At 38.0% G+C, this 24,815-nt stretch overlaps 1 protein-coding gene across 1 annotated transcript in view; it reads left to right on the forward strand.

The window, feature by feature from the left end:
• Nucleotides 1-24,815, forward strand: part of LOC150098992 (uncharacterized) — a 700,419-nt gene that overhangs the window by 197,540 nt on the left and 478,064 nt on the right. Inside the window, exon 13 of the mRNA XM_090405788.1 lies at nt 1,399-1,443. Coding sequence (XP_090261914.1) covers nt 1,399-1,443 — 45 coding nt within the window. The remainder of the gene's footprint in view (nt 1-1,398; nt 1,444-24,815) is intronic.

Below are 24,815 nucleotides of genomic sequence, written 5' to 3' on the forward strand. Positions count from 1 at the left end.
TGTGTTAATTAGAGGAGTGTGCATTATCATGTAAATGATTGAGGAAAGAAAGAGATGAGGATGCATAATGTGTTCATCTGGTTCAGACTTATTAAGCATGTGCAAGGATGTCTGACTGGGTAAGGCATTAGATAAGAATAGATCTGTAAGTTGTTAATCTGGGTCCCACAGAGTACAGAAGTGAGTATATTAAGTAATGTGATCTGTGTAGGGTCATACTCTAAGAGAAGGTAGGTCAAGCAATCTTTGAATATAGAAGCAAATTGAAATGTCTAATTAGTAGTTTAGAATAACTGTTGTTACCCTTATCAGATAGCAATTATTATTATTCTTGATTTCTGATAGTGCATCTTCTGGCCTGTTGAAATTATAGGCCAGATGGTTTATTAGTCACCTTCAGGTGACTAATAAACTGAAGCCATATAATTCTGGATCCACCCTCTGTATATATGGACTACCTAAAATTCATAAACAGAATGTGCCATTAAACCGAATTTCCCCCCCCCACCCCCCCCCCCCCCCACCCCCCCCCCCCCCCACCCCCCCCCCCCCCCACCCCCCCCCCCCCCCACCCCCCCCCCCCCCCACCCCCCCCCCCCCCCACCCCCCCCCCCCCCCACCCCCCCCCCCCCCCACCCCCCCCCCCCCCCACCCCCCCCCCCCCCCACCCCCCCCCCCCCCCACCCCCCCCCCCCCCCACCCCCCCCCCCCCCCACCCCCCCCCCCCCCCACCCCCCCCCCCCCCCACCCCCCCCCCCCCCCACCCCCCCCCCCCCCCACCCCCCCCCCCCCCCACCCCCCCCCCCCCCCACCCCCCCCCCCCCCCACCCCCCCCCCCCCCCACCCCCCCCCCCCCCCACCCCCCCCCCCCCCCACCCCCCCCCCCCCCCACCCCCCCCCCCCCCCACCCCCCCCCCCCCCCACCCCCCCCCCCCCCCACCCCCCCCCCCCCCCACCCCCCCCCCCCCCCACCCCCCCCCCCCCCCACCCCCCCCCAGGCAACCAGATTACTAAAACAAGAGTGCTGTACTGGAAAGGCAGAGATATTAAAATACACATGATAATTGTACTAGGAGCAATTCTTTGGTATGCCATATACATATTTGCATAGTAGGTCAGGAACTTAGAGTTATGTAATGAATTATTGAGGAAGGAAGTATACATTAGTTTTCTGATTTCACAAGTGTTCAGCATAAATGGGTGAGAACTAAGAAATTGAATTCTTTTTAAGGACGAAGAATAATAGTATTATTCAAAATAGCAAAATCAGGATTACTCAGGGTGTTTGGCATTGCAGTGAGGTAGTGGACTTCATGAAGACAATAATAATGCTATTTTAATGTGCATTTTACTGTATTGGTTTGTCATTTTTTTAACTTATATTTTGCTATTCTGTAGGGAGTACAAGGTGCTGTTGGAAAAATGGGAGCTCCAGGACCAATGGTAAAGTAGCTCTTTTTTAATATTTAAATATCTTAAAGAATTTAAATATTGCTTAGATTTTTTTCCTATGGCTTAAAATATAATTACACATAGTTTTATTTTTTTTTGTATACTTCAAAAGAATTATTGGTAACTAATTTTGCTTGTTTGTAGTAAAGAATTTAATAATTTTCATTATTTGAGTCTCCCATAATTTTATCTATCATAATCAGACAAGAAACATAGTGCTAAGAAAAACAAAGTCAAGAACAAGAAGACTTGCCCCACTAAAGAGGTTAAAGATATTGAGGAGGATATTGAAAATGATTTACTCTCCAGAATTGTGTAGTTAAAGCAAATTATTAGACAGGTGATGCAAGAATTACAGGAAGTCAAGCAGCATTTAAATGAACATAGAAAGGATAAGAAAATTAAGCTGCAAAATAAGAAACAACAAATATATTTCAACTGCCTATCTACCATAAAACATGCGGTTGATGAGTGGGTTATAACTTCAAGTTTTCCCAGAGCAAAAATTAAAAGTATAGCACATACAATTGAAAAACAAAAAAGAAAATTTAAAAAATTGTGATTGTATTAAGTACTAACAACTTAATTAGTAGTTAGTTCAGTAGAGAGAGGATATGAAAGCATTGTTAGAAGAAGTAAGAGTAAGAAAGTGAAAATCATAAGTAGTATATTACCTAGGTATGATAAAAATGAATTAAGAAGAAGGGCTATGATGGCAAATGATTCAATGGCTATGTAGAAGGAATGGATGCGAGTTTTTGGATGTGTGAAGTGAGTTTGAGGGAAGTATAAGAGGGCAGCCTACACATGAATGCATTTGGTATCAGGAATCTTGAAAAACTAATAATTGCTATGAAACCTAACACAGAAAGCCAGGGAAACTAAATTATGATGGGAAGAATGGTGAGAATCTGTGTGTAAGAGTGATAATTTAATGTAACTGTGTTAATAATGAGAATGGGTATTATCATTGAAATGATTATGAGGAGAAAATGATTTAGATTTTGTGTTCATCCAGTTCGGACCATTAAGCATGCGCAAAGATGTTTGCATAAATAAGACACAAGATAGGAACAGAGGTCTGCAATTGTCCAACTGTCTCACACATACTACAGACAAGAGTATTAAAAAAAAAAAAAGAAAGAAACATGCATGTCGTTTATTATATATGTACACTAATGCTAGGAATATCAGAAACAAATGAGTAGAATTTGTTGCCTCGGTTAATACGTTGGTACCTCAGATTGTAGGCATTAGTGAGACTTGGCTGTCATAATAAGACATACCAACTGGTATTAAGCGTAAAGGATGCAGTATTTTTAGGAAGTATAGACAGAATAGGAGAGGAGGGGAATGCTGCTAATGATATTGGATGACTTGAATCCAATTAGTGTTAAGACCTATGACTGTAATACTAGTAAACGTTTTTCATCCGTCAGCAAGTTTGAAGCCATCTGGTGTGAGGTGGAGGTCAACAAAATCAATTACATAGTGGGGTGTTGTTACAGACCCTAGTGGATTGGTTGCTAGTGACGAAGAAATGCATCACCAAATAAAGATGATGGATGTGAAACAAGTAATCATAATGGGAGATTTTAATTATCCACACATAGAAATCAGTGGCCGTGAAGTATCATGAGAAGAAGGAACGTATTGAGCTGTTGTGAGACAACTTCCTCAATTAGTATGTGACAGAAAGAACTTGAGGTCAAAGAGTGTTGGATTTGATTATAGTGACAGAGGGAATTTCAGTTAAAAGAATGACCTCTGTGTCCAGTTGGTGACAGTGACTATATGGTATTCACTTGGGAAGTGGCTAAGTTTACAAATATTCCATTCAGGAAAGGTTACATGCTGAACTACAAATCAAATACATTTTGACCAACTGAGGGGTATGCTGAAATCTGTGCCATGGTATCAGTTGTTGGATAGGAAGAATATATTATTATTACGTACCACCTTCACAGACTCATCGAGGGAGGACACCTACTCTACAACTCTCCACCTCCACCACTCAATCTACCAACCACAGCAAAACATCACCTACACCAACACCATCTACTGCCCACAACAACCACTAGTGTTTTCACAGACAATCACAAACATCATTAACCACAGTGGGATTCGAACCCACAGCCTTATAGCTGGAGAGCAGATACGCTAACCACTCGTCCAACCAGGCCAGGAAAAAATCAAAAGCTTGGAAAGTGTTACATAACTCTGGTTTTTCTTCTTGATAAAAGTAATAATCAAGGATTAATTGTATTAAATTATTATTATTAATTTTATTACATGACCTTTCTGAGCAATAAATACAAAATGGTATATTCAGGCCATGACAATAGAGGAAAAGAAGGAGAAGCTATAGTATTCAACACTAAATAACAGGCTAATCTACTTGAATGGTAGGCAGTCTCAAGAAGAGTGATGTGGGAAATATCAGAATGGAGAAAAAAATGAGATTTATTTGTGACTATGATCATACAGAAGGTTCTATTAAGGTAGAAGTGGAGGAAAGTGAAAATCTGGTCTCCTGACAACCTCTATTTGGATTGAATCTAGCTTGTTCTTCACCAAGTGTTTCTTCCACAATCCTTCTCAACTGTTTCTCAAGTATACTTGCGTAAATCTTGCCAGGAATGCTGAGTAGAAAAATACCTCTGTAATTCTCACATTCAGTTTTATTTCCCTTTTTATATATGGGTACTATGAGAGCTCTACTCATATTATCTGGAATTCGTTCCTCTATCCAGACCTTCTGAACTATGCAGTGCAGTCACTGTAAGACTTACAACTTCTATAAATCCACATCCGAAATCCGAAAAGAAACCGAACTTTTGATAGAAAAATAAAACAGGCCAATTATGTTTTATTTTCTATCAAAAGTTTGGTTTCTTTTTGGTCAGAGGGTGTAAAAAGCAGAGTAGGAAATGATTGCCAGACATGCAAAACTAATAATAATGGCGAATACTCTTGGATTTTTGCTCAGGACATGGACTGGTTATTACTAATAGAATATTCCAACATTAAAATGTGCACAAATTCACATAAAGAGAAGAGGCAAGGAATAAGAAAAGTCTCTTTGACTATGTTATTGTTGATAGTGATGTGTACAGAGGATTTGACATTGAAAGTGATCACCATCTAGTCTTGAGCAGGATAACATTGAATTTCATATCGAAAAGAAGAATATATAAGAAAGTTTTAAAGCGAATAAAAGCTGAGCAGCTCTCAGATGTGAACTATAGACTAAAATACACAAATATTATTGGAGAAAATATGAAAGAGTTTGAGAACAGGAACCAAATCTTGGAGATTCAGTGGCAAGTCTTGAAGAAAATACTGATTGATTCAGCCAGAGAGGGATGTGGTGAGGTTGTGTGCAAGGATAGCAAAATCAGAACTCCATGGTGGACACAGGAAGTTAAAGAGGCAGTGAAAGAAAAGAAAAGAAAAAAGCATATCAAAAGTTCCCAGCAAATAAGTCAGATTGGATTGTGCTCTTAGAGAATACATAGACAAATGTAAGAAAGCTAAACACTAAGTAAAACTAGTTAAACAAAAGTCATGGGAAGACTTTGGTAAGAACATAGAAAATAAATATCAAGAAGGTGACAACATATTCTGGAAGTTGTTGAAGAAGCTCAGAAATGGAGGAAAGAGTGCTGTAAAAGGAATTAGAAATGGTAAAGGTGACATGAAAACTGGAGAAAAAGATATCCTTGAAGTATGGAGCAATTAGTTCGAAAAATTGCTTAATGAAACAAGCAGTGATAGCACTCAACAGGCATGCAGTCAGGAATACATATCCATACTTGAAGTATCGAAAGGCAGCAGGATTAGATGCTATTCGACCAGAAATGCACAAGTATGGAGGTATACAAGTTGTAAGTCTTACAGTGACTTACAACTTGTGCATTGTTCAGATGCTCTGGATAGAGGGATGAATTCCGTATGATAGGAGTATAGCTCTCATAGTACCCATATATAAAAAGGAAAATAAAACTGAATGTGAGAATTACAGAGGTATTTTTCTACTGAGCATTCCTGGTAAGATTTACGCAAGTATACTTGAGAAACGGTCGAGAAGGATTGTGGAAGAAAAGCTTGGTGAAGAACAAGCTGGATTCAGGCCAAATAGAGGCTATCAGGATCAGATCTTCACTTTACGACAAATAGTTGAGAAAGCATGGGAATATAACAAAGATCTGTGACAAGTTGCATATGACAAGTTGCCAAGAGAAAAGCTATTCAAAACGCTACAGTTATATGGTGACAGTGGGGCATCATATCAGGCGATACTTATTCTTTATTTGTGTTGTAAGTCAGCAGTTAGAATTGAAAGTACAGAAAGATTGGTTTTTTATTATTATTATTATTATTACCACGGGCTACTCCAGGAGTCCTTAGACTCATCGAGGGAGGCCCTAAACATCATGTTCACGCAGCTGTTCAACATTCTCACAGTATCTATCATACTTTGCCTTGAACTCGCTCACTGTCATAGCACCCACAACAGACTCTGGCAGCTTATTCCACTCATTTACCACTCTAAAAGTAAAGAACCCAGCTCTAACACCCCTGCTAACCACGCTCTTGCCCAGCTTCCATGGGTGTCCCCTAGTTCTCCCACCACCAGTCCTGATCTCAGAAATATCATCTGAATTAATCCAATAGAATCCTTTTAGCAATTTGAATGTCTCAATCATGTCTCCCCTTTTCTGCCTATCAACTAGTTTCTGCAACCCACAAATCTTCAACCTGTTCTCATATGGTTCATTCCATAGACCTGCTATCATCTTAGTCACTCGCCTCTGGATCCTCTCAACCTCCTCCCCATCAAGAAGGAACCGAGGTGACCAAATCTGGGCACAGTAGTCGAGATGAGGTCTTATCAGCCTCGGTACAGAGGTACAATAACTTGTTTTTCTCTGCTCGTCAAGGTATTTTTCAACAACCAAGTGAGTTGATGAGCTGATTTAGCTACTTTCGCAATGTGCCCCCTAAACTTCATCTCCCTATCCACCAATACTCCCAAGTCCCTGGCCTCATCAATCTCTTGGAGTACAGTTCCACCAATGTGGTATACTGCTGCTAATCTTTTCACTCCGAAATGCATAACCTTACATTTTGTCACATTAAATTGACATCCATTCTCCTTAGTCCAGAACTCCAATCTATCTAAGTCATCTTGCAAGACTTTGACATCTTCTGAATTCACTATCACCCTACCCAACTTTGCATCATCAGTGAACAAATGAACTGTCCCACTTAGACCCTTCCCTATATCGTTAATGAACAAATTAAACAGCAGTGGTCGAGGGAACAGAACCCTGTGGCACACCACTAGTCACAGGCCGTTTTTTGGACTCTACTCCTGAATAAACTACTCTTTGATATCTCTCCATCAACCACCCAGCTATCCATCTCACCAACCCTATATCCATTCCCATATGTTGTAGTTTACAGATTAGAATTCCATGTGGTATCCTGTCAAACGCCTTTGCCAGGTCCAGCAGTATCACTGTAAACCCATTTCCCTTATCCAGTTCAGCCGTCACCTTGTTATAAAACTTGAGCAAGTTACTGAGGCATGATCTACCCTTCACAAAGCCATGCTGTCCTCTGTACAGTATCTCATTTTCATCAATCCATTCCTGTATTTTTCCCTTGACTACTTTCTCCAAGACCTTGACAACGACTCCTGATATGCTGATCGGTCGGTAATTTGCAACCATAGTCTTGGATCCTCCTTTATGCAGTGAAACTATTTTCCCCTCTTTCCACGCCTTCGGGACTAAGCCAGACCTGAGACTCAGATTAAACAACATGGTCAAGGGCACTGATAATTCATTAGCCGCTTCATGCAAGACCCGTGCCGGTATACCATCCAATCCCACAGATGTATTCACATTAAGGTTCTGTAATAGACTATTCACCTCCACTTCATTCATCACAATTCCCATATAAACTAATGGTTCCTTCATTTTTTTCAACATCACCACCTGGATGATATAGTTTTGCAAAGTGCGCGCTCAGTAACTCCACTATATCGACTGGTTCAGTGAACTCTTTACCATCGTCATTCCTTAAAATCATTTTGCCATGTACAGTTTTTTTCTTGCTTGCAGCATATTGAAAGAACTGTTTGGGATTCTCTTTTGCTTGCATAGCTAGTTTCCTTTCATAATTGGCTTTTGCTGTTTTTACCACACTTGTTACCCTTTTGGACTGTACTTTATACCGTTCATGTGCCTGCAGGTCACCCCTTTCTTTAAATTCCCTCCATAGTTGTTTCTTTTTTTGCAGCTCAAGCTTAATGGTGTTATTCATCCATTTAACCTCTCCTTGTTTCACTATTCGGACCTAAGGTATACAATCAGCCATAACCTCCTGTAAATGCTCTTTGATCACTTCCCATGCTCTATCGACGTCCAGCTCTTGCAGTTGTACATGCCATGGCACTGATCCAAGCAGTCTCCTAAGCTTGTCATACTTGCCAGCACGGTAATTCCACATATACCCTGTCTTAATCACAAATTTCACACCTTTAGCCACCTCCCAGGTCAAGACCTTATGATCACTCTCACCAATAGGTGGCAACGTGGTCATATTCATTACAGTCAAATTCTCAGATACTATTACCAGGTCAAGCACTCTCACACCCCTAGTATTTTCAATTACATGCTGTTTCAGATAGTTATCCCTTAATAATTGAATAAAATCCATTTCCTTCCTCACATGTGTCCTCTCCTCCTTCCAATCAATGTTACCATAGTTGAAATCCCCCATAATAATTACCCTCCTTCCACTCATTTCATCAATTTGTTTATGCATACCATCTCCACCATCTATTCCATCACCTGGTCTATAGCAGCACCCAACTGTATATTTTATTCTGCCAGTATCAATCTCACACCAAATAGCCTCAAATGAGCTCCTTTCACTATCCTGCAATACTTCAATTCTCCTTGGCTGCAGTTCATCAGCTATCATCAATAACACCCCTCCCCCAATTTTATTCTCTCTGTCCCTCCTAAACATACTATAACCCACACATTCTATCCCACTAACTATATCATCTTCCGTCAGCCATGTTTCACTAATGCCAACAACCTGTGGCCAGGAAGAGCCAATCAAGGCCAAAAATTCTTCCTTCTTGTTCCTAATACTCCTGGCATTAGTATACATGAATTGCAGTGTTCCCTTTGTCCCACCCCTATCTTGATGCGTTATTCTAAATATCCCATTCCCATTTTTTGTCCTTATTGCTGGCTCAGGTACATTATATACATTTTTACACTCAACTGTCTTACTGATGTCTGGATATCCACTTCCCCCCCTCCTTGGTAGTTCTAGTTTCCCTGGTTCTGCACATCCATTTTCACTTCATTCAGCAACACTTTTTCCAGTCTCCGCACACCAAGTCCATTCAAATGCAGGCCATTCATCTTGTATAAGTCCTTTCGCCCATCAAACTCATTCCACACGTCCACAAATTCCACACCACACCGTCCGCATAACCTGCGCATAATATCATTTGCGATTATGGCCCCCCTTCTAAACTCCTCTCTGTCATACCGCGGTAACAGACTCACCATTCTAACTCTGTCACTCTTTTCTTTTGCTACCTTTAACAATACTTTCAAGTCCTCTCTCAGTTTAATGTAAAATCTGGTGTCAGACAAGGATAACCTCGGCTATTCATGATATCCCTCTGCTATTCATTATCTATATGGATCACATTATGAATGAAAGTGGTATTAAACCTGATATATAAATTGAAGATGTTTATCTAAGCTCTTTGCTTTATCCAGATGATGTAAGTCAGCAGTTAGAATTGAAAGAAGTACAGAAAGATGGTTTAATGTAAAATCTGGTGTCAGGCAAGGATGTACATGATATCCCTCTGTTATTCATTATCTATATGGATCACATTATGAATGAAAGTGGTATTAAACCTGATATATAAATTGAAGATGTTTATCTAAGCTCTTTGCTTTATCCGGACTATGTTATACTTCTAAATAAATCCGCTACAAGTCGACATTGTCAACATCCAGGAATGCGTTAGCAGAGCTAATCTCTCCCATTCTGTTTAAGTGGTATAATCACTTAAACAGAATAGGAGAGGAAAGATTAGCAAAATGAGTATTCTCTACCAGGTTGGCAGGAAAAAGACCCAGAGGAAGACCAAAGTACAGGTGGATTGATAAGGTAAAAAGTGCCTTAGAAGATAGAAATATAAGATCTGATAATTTGGAGTCTTGACAAGTAACAGACTATTTTGGAGAAAAATTGTAGATAGGAAGTTAGTAATGATGTAAATTTTTAGTACTATTGTATCCTGTACATGGCAGGAATTTGATGATGATTATTATTATGTGACACCTCCAGGGAATCCAAAACTCATAGAGGGATTGTACCTACTCTTCAGCTCTCTGTCTCCACCACCAACTCTGTCTCAATCTACCAACTATAACAAACTACAACTACACCAATGACATCTACTGCACACCACCACTAGTAATTTCACATATAATTACAAACATCCATGCTCACTGCTGGATTCGAATCTGCAGTCTTTTGGTTGAAGATCAAATACTCTAACCACTCGCCAACCAGATATCTGTGCATGGACAGTGTTTAAAAAATACTTAAATGATGCAATATTGAATGTGTTCCTAGAGTTTGAAGAATAAATGGGATAAAAGTCAAATGGATGTGTAATCTTATCAAGCAAGAGATTCATAAGAAAAGGATGATGTGGAAGGAATACCATGTGCATGAGGATGATGTCCATTATGAAAATTATAAGCAGAAGAGTCACAACTGTATGGAAAGCTAAGTCTGAGTACAAAAAGAAACTGGCTCTGTAAGCTAAAGACAACCCCCAAAGAATTTTATTGTTATGCTGCAAGTAAAAGAAAGAATGAATATGAAAAAATAACTACTGAATGCAGATGGTATGAGGTGACAGATGCAGAAAAGGTTGTTCAACAAACGAGTGTCATTTTGCTGTCAACCTGGTGTACAATGCTGTGTTCATGGCTGCCTCTTCACTGAATGAAGAAACTCAGGTGTATGAGGAGGAGGTATTACAGCTGTTTCACAAACTGAATAAGAATTCAGCAATAGGGTGATTTAATATCAACATGGATGCTAAAATAATGTTCAGGCAGAACTGGCTATTCCTTTGACCAGGCTATATAATTTGAGTCTCAGAACAGGGAAATTCCACAGGAGTTGAAAAAAATGTATGGTAATCTCATTGTGCAAAGGTGGTGCAAAGACGATGTATTCACCAACTAACCTATTAGTATCTTTGGAGTGGTGGTGAATATTTATGAAAAGTTCATTAGGGTTTGTATTCAGAAATCGGTTGACAGAGAATCTCTGCTTTGCAACGAACAGCATGGATTTACTAAGGGGAAAGTCATGTTTTAGCAACGTGCTCACATTCTATAATAATGTTGCCATTGAGTTAGACAAGTTGGATGGATACACCATGATACTTTTGGATGTTGTTAAGCCTTTTCACAGAGCACATGGATTTTGTTTATAAAATATTAGCATGAATAAAAGGGTGGCTGACTGATAGATATTAAAAAGTGGTATATGGGGGTATATGAGCCTGCAAGATTTAAGGTAACCAGTGGTGTACCACAGTCCTTGGTCCATTGTTATTCAATCTGTACATGAATGACATTGGGAAGGATTTGACATGCTACATACACCTATTTGCTGAGATGCAAAGATAGTCAGGATAATCAGGTGTGTGGCTGATATGCAATACTTGCAGAATAGTTTGAATGGGCATGGGAAAATGGCTGTCACTTCAATCTTAGTAAACGTAAAGTCATGCATTTCGGTCAGATTAGAATTTCAGTGTCATATTATATTGGGGGGGGGGGGTAGAAGTAAATGATCAGGATGGGATCTTGGAAGATAGGAAATTGAAGTTCAAGGGCCAAAAAAAAAAAAAAAAAGATTGCTTTGTTTCGTTGACAAACTTTGACATGTAAAGATAAGGTTGTCATTTTGCTTCGTTATGAGACCTCGGTAAGACCTGACCTCACTTGGACTATTGTGCACAGCTCTGGTCTCCTTATTTCCTTGGTGATTCTGATACAGTGCAGAGTGTGTTAAAAATGATATCTGATTGTTGAATACAATTTGAAGACAGATTGAAAATTTATAGACTGCACACACTAGCAAACAGGAGAAAGAGGGGTGATATGATTGAGATTTAAAAATTTCTGTCTTCTGTAGGGGTCATACAGGATTTCAGTTGATGGAATTTTTCATTTTATGGAGGGTGGGGAAAGGATGAGAGGGCATCCTTGGAAGCTGAGAATGAATGCGGGCAAGAAAGGGGTAAGATTTGGATTTTTCTCTCATAGGGTGGTGTATGTGATTGGAATGGATTGTTATTGAATGTTGTGTGTGCAAGTTGTTTGAATGAATTCAAGAACAAGTATGGCGGCTGATGTGTGTAATATGTGGCCTCCCTCGATGAGTTCTTGACCCTCTGGCAGTCTCTCTTAATAATAATAGTAATATAAGAGTAATAATAATAATTGTGGATGAGAATACAGAGAAAACCAGTCGTCAGACGACCTCAGTAATGATATAAAAATAAATAGCACGAAGATGGCAAAATATTCTTGAGGCTATTGAAAAATCCTAGAAATTAAAGAAAGAGTACAGTAAAAGGAATCAAGAATTACAGCAGAATTTCTGTTCTAAATATTTCAAGTAAGATTTTTGCAGGCATACTTGAGAAGAAACTAAGTAAAATGGTGTAAGAGAAACTTGGAGAGGAACAAGCTGAGTTCAGACTAAATAGAGGGTATCAGGATCTGATTTTCGCTTTGTCACAAATAGTTGAGAAATTGTGGGAATATAACAAGAATTTGTATTTAAAGTTTTGTGGATCTGAAAAAAACCTTACAACAAATTTCTCTTGAAAAGCTGTTCAGTGTGCTACAATTATTGTGGAGGGGTTGTAAATGAAACATTATACAGAGCAGTATGGTCTTTATTTAAGTTGTAAGGTGGCAGTTAGAATTGAAGGAGATATAGGAAGAAGTTTATCAGGATCTGATTTTCGCTTTGTCACAAATAGTTGAGAAATTGTGGGAATATAACAAGAATTTGTATTTAAAGTTTTATGGATCTGAAAAAAACCTTACAACAAAGTTGTAAAGGTTTCTCTTGAAAAGCTGTTCAGTATGCTACAATTATTGTGGAGGGGTTGTAAATGAAACATTATACAGAGCAGTATGGTCTTTATTTAAGTTGTAAGATGGCAGTTAGAATTGAAGGATATATAGGAAGAAGTTTCGATGTAAAATCAGGTATAAAACAAGGATGCACTCTATCTTTTCTCTTATTCATCATCTTCATGAATTATGAAAAAAAGTGAAAATCTGATATCAGAATCAGAGATTTGGGCTTTTTGCTGTATGTAGATGATGATGATGTATCCCAAAACACACCCAGGATTCCTTACCTAAATGGAATAACAACAACTGTGACAAATTTAGCATGAAACTTAGCATTAAAAAGACCATGAGAATAGGGAGGATTATGAAAAACTTCAACTGCATTCACAGAGGACAACCTATAGAACAAATAAAATATTTTGCTATTTACACACAATTTTAAATGAAGATGGCAAAGTATATATATATATTGAAAATTTATTTATCACTAGGTTAGACTATAATAGATTTAGTTTAATCCTTTATCCCAGTGAGAGCAAACAAAGTTTGCGCCTGAAAATATCTTCAGGACTAAATATAGTGTTGTACTATCTTATCCAGTAAGTAGTGCAACACCAAGGCAACTCGTGGCAAAGGTGGAGCAAGCTACCAGGCACTTCTAACCCAGTATCTCCCATAATGCAAAACACATTTCCTATGTGGATATGTATACTGTTATGCATTAAAGGGATTGGCCATCTACCCAGACTAGTTTCGACCTTTATTGAGGTCTCTTCAGTGGGAGCCAGGCCCAGAGCTGGAGATACCAGGCAGAAGCAGTAGCAAGTCATCTGTGCCTATGGGAGTTGCCAAAAGGTTTATCACCTTTTTTAAAAATTACTCTGGATTTAGAGAAAGATGTTGAAAATTTATTTATCACTAGGTTAGACTATAATAGATTTAGTTTAATCCTTTATCCCAGTGAGAGCAAACAAAGTTTGCGCCTGAAAATATCTTCAGGACTAAATATAGTGTTGTACTATCTTATCCAGTAAGTAGTGCAACACCAAGGCAACTCGTGGCAAATGGGAGATACTGGGTTAGAAGTGCCTGGTAGCTTGCTCCACCTTTGCCACGAGTTGCCTTGGTGTTGCACTACTTACTGGATAAGATAGTACAACACTATATTTAGTCCTGAAGATATTTTCAGGCGCAAAAGTGCAATTGTGCCAGTTAATTGACCCATTTAATTTAAATGTGGCCTCATCACTCCACACAATCCGTCTTGGAAATTGTATGTCCTCTTCACATTTTTCCAAGTACCACTCACAAAACTGCATTCTCCTATCTAGATCATCTTCATTCAGAGCGTGTACTCTTCTTGGAATGTAACTTTTCCAATGACTGCGCTTCAACATGTGATGGACACTTGATTTTGAAACTCCTATCTCACGAGATGCTTGTCACACGGATTTTCTTGAACTTTGACAATACGTTTCAATCAACGTTTCTTCTGTTCGTGGTCTTCCTGAACGTTGCTTATGGACATTTTGAACAGTTCCATCTTCTTCAAATTTATCTTTCGAGTGATAGTAAGTCTCATAGGTGGATCTTGTTGAAATTCTCTTCTAAACTGTCTTTGCACTTCCACTACGTTTTCATACTTCCAGTAGCATTTTAGGATAAATTTTCTTTTCTCAAAGCTTAGTCTGGTTTCAGCCATTATTTCAAATCCGTTAAACCTGCAAAATAATGAAAATTAAGTGAGTTATCAGCTGTTGAAGTGTGTATAGATTTTTTTGAGACACCCTGTATATATAGAAATAGACAGTAGAATAAGTTAAGCTGGCATGGCAGGGAGCCAGCTTTGCTTATTCTACTGTTTTGCTTATTTTGTTAAGTTTATACGAATAAGATAGAAATTAACCAAAAACACACTAAACTGTCAGCATACAAGACAGTGTTCAAACCAGATTTAACTTATGGATCAGAGAATTGGATTAGAAATAACAGTTCATCAAAGATTAGAGAAGACCACAGATATAAGAGTTCTGCAAAAAATTAGGAGAGTGATTAGATTATATCACTACCAGAGTTATAGTAAAAATTAAAATATTAAGAAGGAACCTGGCATTGTTACCATTTGAATGTGTGTGAAAGCTAATTGGAAGTAGTATGGTCACTTACTGGATGGGTGAGTAAAGTTAGCAAAACAGGAGTTTGATGCTAAGATGGCTAAAAACATATCCACAATCTCATGGATTGATTGCAGTTGCAGTTATAGAATTACCTAGGAGTAGAAATATAAGATCTGACAATATGGGACTGCTGATAAGTGTAGACTACTTTGGATGAAAATCTGAAAATTTGTCAGTAGATTGGTAATAATGTAAATTTATTTTATTTTATAATACTTCATACTGATAGAGCAGTACTACTCTTACATAGCGTACAAAAGGACTTAAGAAGACCGAAGTCTTTACATAAAAAGAAAGATTACAAGGGTATCACCTAACGCCAGTCCTTGGTATCCTTTTTTCATGCGCTGATGGTAATACCAAGCCACTAGTGTACCCTGCAGGGCCATCAAAGAAATAATTTTAACATCACTCTTAGATAAATCAAGTAAAGACAAATCTCTATAGCTGGTGCCACTCTGCCATTCATAGAGATGGTAGTGCTGGTAAAACGAGAAACCACCCCAAACTCCTCTTCTTTTTGCCTGGCAAGGTTAGAATTTTGCTCGTAGTATTGAACGTTGCTCTTATGGCAATAGGTAAGTGAACGCCTAGTACCCACTACCTGAACATCAATCACCCAAACACCACCATCTCTCTTCATTACTATATCTGCTTTCTAACGCCAGAAGTTGTTCTGTAGTGTGGTTGTAAATGTAAACTTAATGATGCAATATCATATCCTCTATATCCCTTGAGATAATTATCAGGAAATTAATGATGACAATGATAATTATTGAATATACATATAACTTCAGATGTTTAATTTTAATTAGCTGAAGTTTGTTGTATAAAAATCAATAACACTTCCTTCACAATTTATTGATTCTGTTCAAAATTTTCATTATGACTTTCTCTACTACTATGATATAGCCCAATAAAACTCCATTTGCTTTTCACATTTTGCTTAGAAAATCATGATTCACCAAAGCAGTAGTAAATCACATTCTTTATGTGTGTTTTATGTGCCACAGTGCTAACTGTAGTATGTAAATGTATTTGTCAATGCCTCCTTTTGTTGTGGGTTGAAACCTATTATGGGAACAAGAAATTTCATTAACAGATCAGGATAGACAGTGCCAACCGATGTATTTGGCAAAGAAACATGATATGCGAACTTTTGGTTGACAGCAAAAGCTGCTATGGGTAATTAGATTTAAAGAGTTACTGATTATTTACACACACAGACACACTATCACTTTATTACATCTTGTTTGGTTACAATAAATTTTTGAAGTTGAAAAGGCAGCATGGAGGAGATAAGAAAAGAGAAGAGATAAGAAAAGAGAAAATATTACTTTTGAGAGCAAAAGAGTTCACTCAAATTGGAGAATCAGGAGAGAGAGAGATAGTATGAGGTGTTGTTTAATAATACTGAATATATAGTAGGGTGCTGTTATAGAATGAGTAACATAAGGACAATAAGCATGAGATGGTTTGATCAATTAGTGTAACTAGTCTAGTCTGAAATGGATAACCATTATTGGAGATTTCATCTATGGTAAAATACAATGGAAAGAGGACTTAGCATTTGGCAAATGAGGAAGTTGAATTTCTGAACTCCTTGAGGAACAGTTATCTCTGTACAGCATGTGGTGAAGGCACAAGAGTGTTAGGAGTTTTGGATTTGGTTACCAGTGAGATGAGACCATTTCTTTCCTAGCTAGTGAGAATGATCATAGTCTTGACATTGGGAATTGAATGTGGAGGTCTTGGGAATAGTTGGATTATGTGCAGTGACAGGACAGGTGATTATAATAGAGAGCAGTCACTTGAGGTAATATCATAGACAAAAGAAATTGAAAGATGAGACATCAGTAGTGCATGGAAATCAATTAAAAACATATTTAGTAATAGCTATTACTGATTGCTATTACTAAATAGCAATTCAGATTGTCACTGATTATAACTTTAGATCACTGCTTAAAGCTGTTTGCAGTAACCTGAAGCAAATTGTTCATCTGTGAACCAGATGACCTTGACAGTCCTCTCTGCTCATCCAACATGCTGGATCTTTTCTTAACCAGTTTTCCTTCCAGGATATTGTTATACTCATATATCATAGTGTACTGTTATACTTATATCCTTCGGCACCATAACAATGCAAGTGGTATGATCTCTGAGACTTTTCTTTTCCATGGTCAAACTACTGTTTTCATTCTCCATGTCCTATTCCTTGATGTGACTGTGTTGCAGAAATTATCCAGTTTGTATGAGGGTCTTCATTTCATTTAATTTCATTTTAAAATTTCCACCCAGTATCCAAGCCATGTTTTTCCAAGAGGTGCTCCAGAGCAGTTTAGGAATAAAGCATGTTGGAAGTGGCTCGAGACAAAAACACTAGCTTCATACATAGCCTATGCTGAAGCCCATAGCAGAAGTCATTAACAAAAGTAATTAATAGTGTTTAGGCTGACTTTGAAAGGGCTAAATGTAGAAAACTCACTGCCTGTACTAATGGCATTTGTGCCATTAAAGTCTTAAACTTAAAATCTGAAACTAACAAGAATGTAAACAGGAAGTACCATGACTCAACTCATCAGTAGAGATCTCAGGCATTGATAGACTCAAGAAGATGATAGAAAGTCATCAGTTGTAACTTGGAAGGACAGTAAATAGTCATCAAAACAGTTGTCAGTAATAGAGACCGAGAAGTTATGTCTTATTTAGCATATGAGATGAAATACAAAAAATTATTGAGCAAAACTATATACAGAATGACAGTTCAGTTAACCAGTTGAAGGCACTGTCTGGAAGTAAATGCAAAAGGAAAGGAGTGTATGGGGCAGTCATCGGTGATATGATGCATAGTCTGCACAGCACTACACACATGCAAAAGGTGACTATGAAATTCCCTGCAGATGTAGTAAGTGGGCACAGTGGCCTTGTCCAATCCTAAATCTGTTTAGCTGATTCCAGAGGTGTTGAGGTAGATTGAATCCTGGTAGTTCAATGATTGAATCTGAGATCAGGTACTTGTTTGTAGTTTATTGTTCATTCCAGAGTTTTCTCCACCAGTCCTGGAGGACCATCATCTGGTAATTCCACAAGCCATATGGGAGATTGGGAGGCAAGGTGGCATGCTGAAAACGAGGAAATATCCTAATGAATAGGAAGATACATGTTATTTTTTATTTTCTTTATTTTTTTGATGATAGCTTCTTTTCTTCTGAACCATTAATGAGTGATGTGGGAAAGAACAAGTAACCATGGGAGAGGAGTAGACTGTAAAGTGCCAGAAATAGTTCTCATTATTATGTTAAGCTGTGTCTAAGAGTCATGTGGTGACTTCAGCTCCAAACTATTGAACAGTACTCTGCAATAGGGAAGACTAGAGCCTGGGCAGCTGTTCTAAGAGTTGAGGCATTATAAACCCAAGTTGTGTTTGTCACCTTGTTTATGAAGTTTAGTGCAGATATCACATGGAGAGAAGAGGCAAGGAATAAGAAAAGTCTCATTCACTATGTTATTGTTGATAGTGATGTTTTCTCCCTGGTGCAGGACACCAGAGTGTACAGAGGATTTGAAATTGGAAGTGATCATTATTTAGTCTTCAGCAAGATAAAATAGAATTTCATATTGAAAAGAATAACATCTAAGAAAGTTTTAAAGCGAATAAAAGTTGAGCAGCTCTCAGATGTGAACTGTAGACTAAAATACACAAAGATTATTGAAGAAAAAATGAAAGAGTTTGAGAACAGGAACCAAACCTCGGAGATTCAGTGGCAAGTCTTGAAGAAAACCCTCATTGATTCAGCCAGAGAGGCATGAAGGAAAAGAATAAAGCATATCCAAAGTTCCTGGCAAATAAGTCAGCTTGTGCTCTTAGAGAATACAGAGACAAATGTAAGAAAGCTAAACGCTGTGTAAAACTAGCTAAACAAAAGTCATGGGAGGACTTTGGCTAGAACATAGAAAATAAATATCAAGAAGGTGGTAAGATATTCCGGAGGTTGTTGAAGAAGCTTAGGAATGGAGGAAACAGTGCTGCAAAAGGAGCTAGAAATGATAACGGTGACATGAAAACAGGAGAAAAAGATATCCTTGAAGTATGGAGTAATTACTTCGAAAAATTGCTAAATGAAACAAGCAGTGATAGCACAGTGGTAAAAAACACTCAACAGGCATACAGTCAGGAATACATATCCATACTTGAAGTAGAAAAAGCCATCAAAGGCTTGAAATGTGGAAAGGCAGCAGGAGTAGATGATATTTGACCAGAAATGCAGTGGCTGCACTGCATAGTTCAGAAGTCCTGGACAGAGAGATGAATTCCCGATGATTGGAGTAGAGCTCTCATAGTACCCATATATAAAAAGGGAAACTGATTGTGAGAACTGAATGTGAGTATTTCCCTACTGAGTGTGCCTGGTAAGATTTATGCAAGCATACTTGAGAAATGGTTGAGAAGAATTGTGGAAGAAAAGCTTGGTGAAGAACAAGCTGGATTCAGGCCAAAATAGAGGCTGTCAGGATCAGATCTTCACTTTACGACAAATAGTCGAGAAAGCATGGGAATATAACAAAGATTTATATTTAAGTTTGTCGATCTTGAAAAGGCATATGACAAGGTGCCAAGGGAGAAGCTATTCAATACGCTATAGTTATATGCTGTCAATGGAGCATTATATCAAGCAATACTTGATATAATGCTCCATTGTAATACTTGATATATTCTATACTCTTTATTTGAGTTGTAAGTCAGTAGTTAGAATTGAAGGAAGACAGGAAGATGGTTTAATGTTAAGTCTGGTGTGAGACAAGGATGTACATTTTCCCCTCTGTTATTCATTATCTATATGGATCACATTATGAAAGAAAGTGGTATTAAACCTGATATCAGCTCTTTGCCTTATGCGGATGATGTTATGCTTCTAAATAAATCCGCTACAAGTCTGCAAGATTCCCTGACTAAATTGAATAACTGTTGTAATAAATATGGTATGAAGGTCAGCAATAAAAAGACAAAGACAATGAAAATAGGCAGAATTGTTGAAAATGTCAAATGTGTTGTGAACGGGGAACCTGTGGAACAAGCAAAACATTTCAGCTACTTAGGCACGATTTTTACTGAAGATGGTAAATTAAATATAGAAATAGACAACAGAATAAACAAATCTGGTGTGGTAGGAAGTCAATTGAATAAATTAATATGAAATAAGAGAAATTAGTCAGAATACTAAATTAGCTGTATACAAGACAGTGTTCAAACCAGTTTTAACTTATGGACCTGAGAGCTGGGTCAGAAGTAAAACACTTGGCCAAAGACTAGAGACTGCAGATATGAGAGTCCTGAGAAAGATTAGAGGCATGAACAGATGGCATCAATGGCAATATCATATTAAAAATGAAGATATTAGGAAAGAACTTGACATTGTCAGCATCCAGGAATGCGTTAGCAGAGCCAACCTCAGGTGGTATGGTCACTTAAACAGAATGGGCAAGGAAAGATTAGCCAAAGAAGTGTTCTCTGCCAGGTTGGCAGGAAAATGACCCAGAGGAAGACCAAGATATAGGTGGATTGATACGGTACAAAGTGCCTTAAACGATAGAAATATAAGATCTGATAATATTGCAGTTTTGACAAGTAACAGACTGATTTGGAGGAAAATTGTAGATAGGAAGTTAGTAATGATGTAAATTTTTCATGTAGTACTATCATATCCTTACACCCCTTGAGGGTACATGGCAGGAATTTGATGATGATGATGATGATCTTTATTTAGTTCTTTCCAAATGTTTTTGGTAAGTTCGACTGTGGTTAAGTGTAACAAGGATTGCAGTAGTTTATTTTTTACTTTTCTATGAGCCTTGTGGTTATTTAGGTGGAAAGTAAAAATGACAATTTATCTGGGATTAGGAGATAGTCCCCAGTGTTCCAAGTAATTTTGTAGTGAGCTCAGATCTTTGCTAAGTAGGTGGTTGTAAACTCAGTGTGAGCTGAGTGGTGTGAAAACAGATTCAGATTCATCAGAAATTATGCTGATAGTCTTATGTTGTGATAAGAAAATGAATGTCCTTGAAGAGGAAAGAAGCATTGTTAGCTTACCTGAAATTAAAGTCTTCCAAAGAATTGCTTATATATGAGTGAATGCTTCCACTGAGCAGTAGAGACTTACTCCTCTCCTTTATATTATTGTAGGACAAAGGGGAGGAGGAATTATTCCTCAGATTAAAAGACTTTAGGCTGAAAAGTAATCTTTGATATCTAGTTTAAATCCAAATAAGGATTGCCAAGAAGTTCATCTTAGTTATTTTAATGTGTTTATAACAGCAAAGTGTTTAATGAAGTTGATTAAGGCATTTAATAGATCATGAGTTGTTTATCAATCTTTTGTAGCATGTTTGAATTAGTGTTGTTTTTTGTCCATATTAAAATGGTATTGGCATTCAAGTCTGAGGCATTCCTGAAGTCTGAATACTGACCTCACTATTTACTCAATGATATCCTCGATGAGTCTTTGGACTCCCTGGAAGTGTCAAGTAATAATAATAATAATATCCTCTCATCATGTAATTAGGAGATGAATCTGAATCTGTTTCTACACCACTCAGCTCACACTGAGTTTGCAACCCCTATCCCAGTTGTAGCAGGTGTCAACAGTTTTAAATTGTTCACCAAAAATTGATTGTTAGTGCCTGCAGTCTCCTCTGAGGACTGACTCTTGCTGCTGGAACATGCACAGTGATTTGTTTCATTTCAGGCAGAGAACCTGGCCAAACTATTAGGAATAAGAGCAATTATATTTAAAAAAAATTAAAAAACTGACATCTTTGTTAGGAAGATGACATATACAGAGATACTTGTCATCTTTCTGTCAACATATGATAATGCTATTTCATGAAGGTGATGCCAAACTGAAAGCATTAGACTATAGACCATTTTGAATTTCTTCAGTAGTATTTAAGATTTTGTAAAATGACAAGTACTGAGGTAGTTGTTTTTCTGGTATGGTTGGATGAGTAGGTAAACATCTCTCCTGGAGAGCAAAGATCTGTTCAGTTGCATCAATTGTAAGTCAGATTTGCATCCACAGGTTGTGGGCGCAAATCGCACTGCAGGGATATTAATGTATGTGCGAAAATCATTAGGTAGTGAAATTTTCATTGCCTTTGTTAGAGAGAGAATCACTACCCTGCTTTATTGGTGGCCTGTACAAGTGCCTGGAATAGTACTATTTTGGTCTCTAGCACCAAGTTCCTGGATTATTTTAGCATTCCCATATTACCAAATGTGCTGTAGGTTTACATCCCTTTGTTAGTGGAACTTATATTAAAAAAAGAAAAGAAGGGGGAATGCAGTTATCACCTCTGAGCTAAATAAGATTTCAAAGTATTTAAAATTTTTTTTTATGGATAGGAGGGAAAAAAGTGATTATGAAGATTGACTGTGCTGGATAGAGATGGTCAGCTGATTGCTGCATATGACACAGTAAAACTGTAGCAATCATTTTGTTAGGGTATTTCATTTTGGTGAAATGGGTTTTATTTTTAGAGTTTGCAAGTACATGAACATGACTTTATTTGAATTATTAAGCACACTGGCTGTGGATAAGATAATGGGGACTGGATAAGGTTTCATTATGTATTTTAAGAAAATAGATTAAGGACTCAGTCTTATTCATTAATTCATTAAGCCATGTAACTGGAAGAGTAACCTAAAGAACATTATCATATGTTTCCACTTCTAAAGGAGTGGAAACATATGATAATGCTTACAAAAATGCAATCTTGTTTCCTTATATCAAAAATGTAACAGATAAGCTAGCCAAATTAATGAACAAACACAACATAAAAGTAGCTTTCCTTCCTATGAAAAAAATCTCAAGATTCCCACATCCACCAAAACCACCTCATCATCCTCTTAAAAAAAACCAGGATTTACAAAATCCATTGCTCTTGCTGAATTTGCTATGTAGGACAGACAGGAAGATCTGGAGAAACATGCATGGCTGAACACCAAAAAGACGTACAATGCAAAAGAGAATTACAAAAAACGGGTCTTGCTTTCCATACCACTTCCACTGGACACGATGTACTCTGGCAAAAAACGACGATGTCATACATAGAAAACAACAGTTATATAAGAAAATTTAAAGAAGCTGCTAATATGCTAAAAAACCCAACCCAATGCAATAAAAATCAAGGTTTAATTCTCCATCAAGTGTGGTACTTACTTTCCGAGTCCGGAACACCAAACACCAAACAGCGGCTTGTATCGCCTTTTCATTGACCATCAGAATGTCATCCATGAAGCACACATCGATTAGATCTGGGCAACATAAAAGATGTTCGTCAGTTTGGGTGTCTCCGCATTCACATCTGTCATCATCTGCATAACCCCATTTCATCAGGTTACTTCAGCATCTTGCATATTTCAAAGCACATCTCCTTGCGGATATGTGTAACGCTATGAATCCGGAGTAATTTAATAATAAGGTTGCACACCCTTTGGCAACTCCTATAGGTTAAGATGACCTCTCGTTGCTTCTGCCTTTGTATCTCCACTACTGGGCCTGGCTCCCACTGACGAGACCTCAATAAAGGTCGAAACCGGTATGGGTAGTGGCCCTTGCCTTAATGCATAGCATTACACATATCCACAAGGAGATGTGCTTTGCATTATGGTAGATACTGAGATAGAAGTGATGAGAGCTTTCTCCACCTTTGCAATGAGTGGTCTGGTGTTGCACTACCTTACCCCACTCCTGAAGATACTTTCAGGTGCAAACTTTGTTTGCTCACACTTGGATAAAGGATTAAACTAAACTTATTATAGTTTAACCAAGTGAAAAATAAACTCTCAAGCTGCCAGAGTCTGTTGTGGGTGATAAGACCATGAATGGGTTCAAGGCGAGGTATGATAGATACTGTGTGAATGTCGAATAGTTGTTCTTGACATGATGTTAGGGCCTCCCTCGATGAGTCTGTGGACTTCTTGAAGTTGCCCGAATAATAATAATAATAATATTGTAGGTTTTAGAGTGGTGGAATCAAGAGCCCTTTGCTCAAAAGTTTCCATGTAAAAGTTAGCGATTGAGGGGATAGTGAGCAGCCCATAGCTGTACCTTCTTTTTGTAGGTAAAATTTGATTTGCCACACGAAGTAACTGGACTGTAGTATGTGGGCAAAGAGGGCCGTAATGCCGGGCAGAAATTTGTTCTGTAGTAAGACAATTATGTGTCATTGATGGGGACATTTGTGAGAACAGATAGAGAACAAATACAAACAGATACATGCTTAGAGAACAGATACAAACAGCCCTCCAAAACCTAGAAATAACTCAAAATTTAGTTTCAAAATTGTAATCTGAACTATCGAGCCATATAAATCCAGATATTCTGCAAATACTGGAAAGAATTACTGACAATTCGGCCAAATATAACCTGTAAAATAATAAAGAAAAACTCAAGGCTAAATTTCACAGTTTGAAACAGCAGCGAAATATTGCTGCCTATCATGAGAATCCAACCAATCAGGAGATCTCTGCCCTGGTAAACACCTCCAACTATGAACAGCAAACTAGGGAGACATGGAGCGACCAACCACTGGCAAGCAAGAACTATGTGATCAACCTATCAAATCACACCTTAAACAGCAGCGAACTTGCGCTACTGGATAAAGGTCTTAACAACGCAATAGCACCTAAAAAGGTGAACAAATTGGATTTCATTTATCACGTAAAGAGACATCAGGTCTCTACCCAACAATATAGCCGATAAAATACAATTAGAAACTAGTAATGTCCTGAACAATACGAAAACCATACATAGCAATCTCATAAAAACGGAACTAGCAGCAATAAAGTCATTAAAAGCCAACCAAGACATATTGATAACGAAATCGGACAAAGGCAATGCCACTGTCGTCCTTGACAGGTCAACATACATACTTCAGATGAATCAACTAGTAGCCGATA

This window comes from Typopeltis vanoorti, chromosome 15, assembly GCF_054136105.1.
Source record: "Typopeltis vanoorti isolate ZY-2024b chromosome 15, IOZ_Tvanoo_1.0, whole genome shotgun sequence".
Taxonomy (NCBI): Eukaryota; Metazoa; Arthropoda; class Arachnida; order Uropygi; family Thelyphonidae; genus Typopeltis; species Typopeltis vanoorti.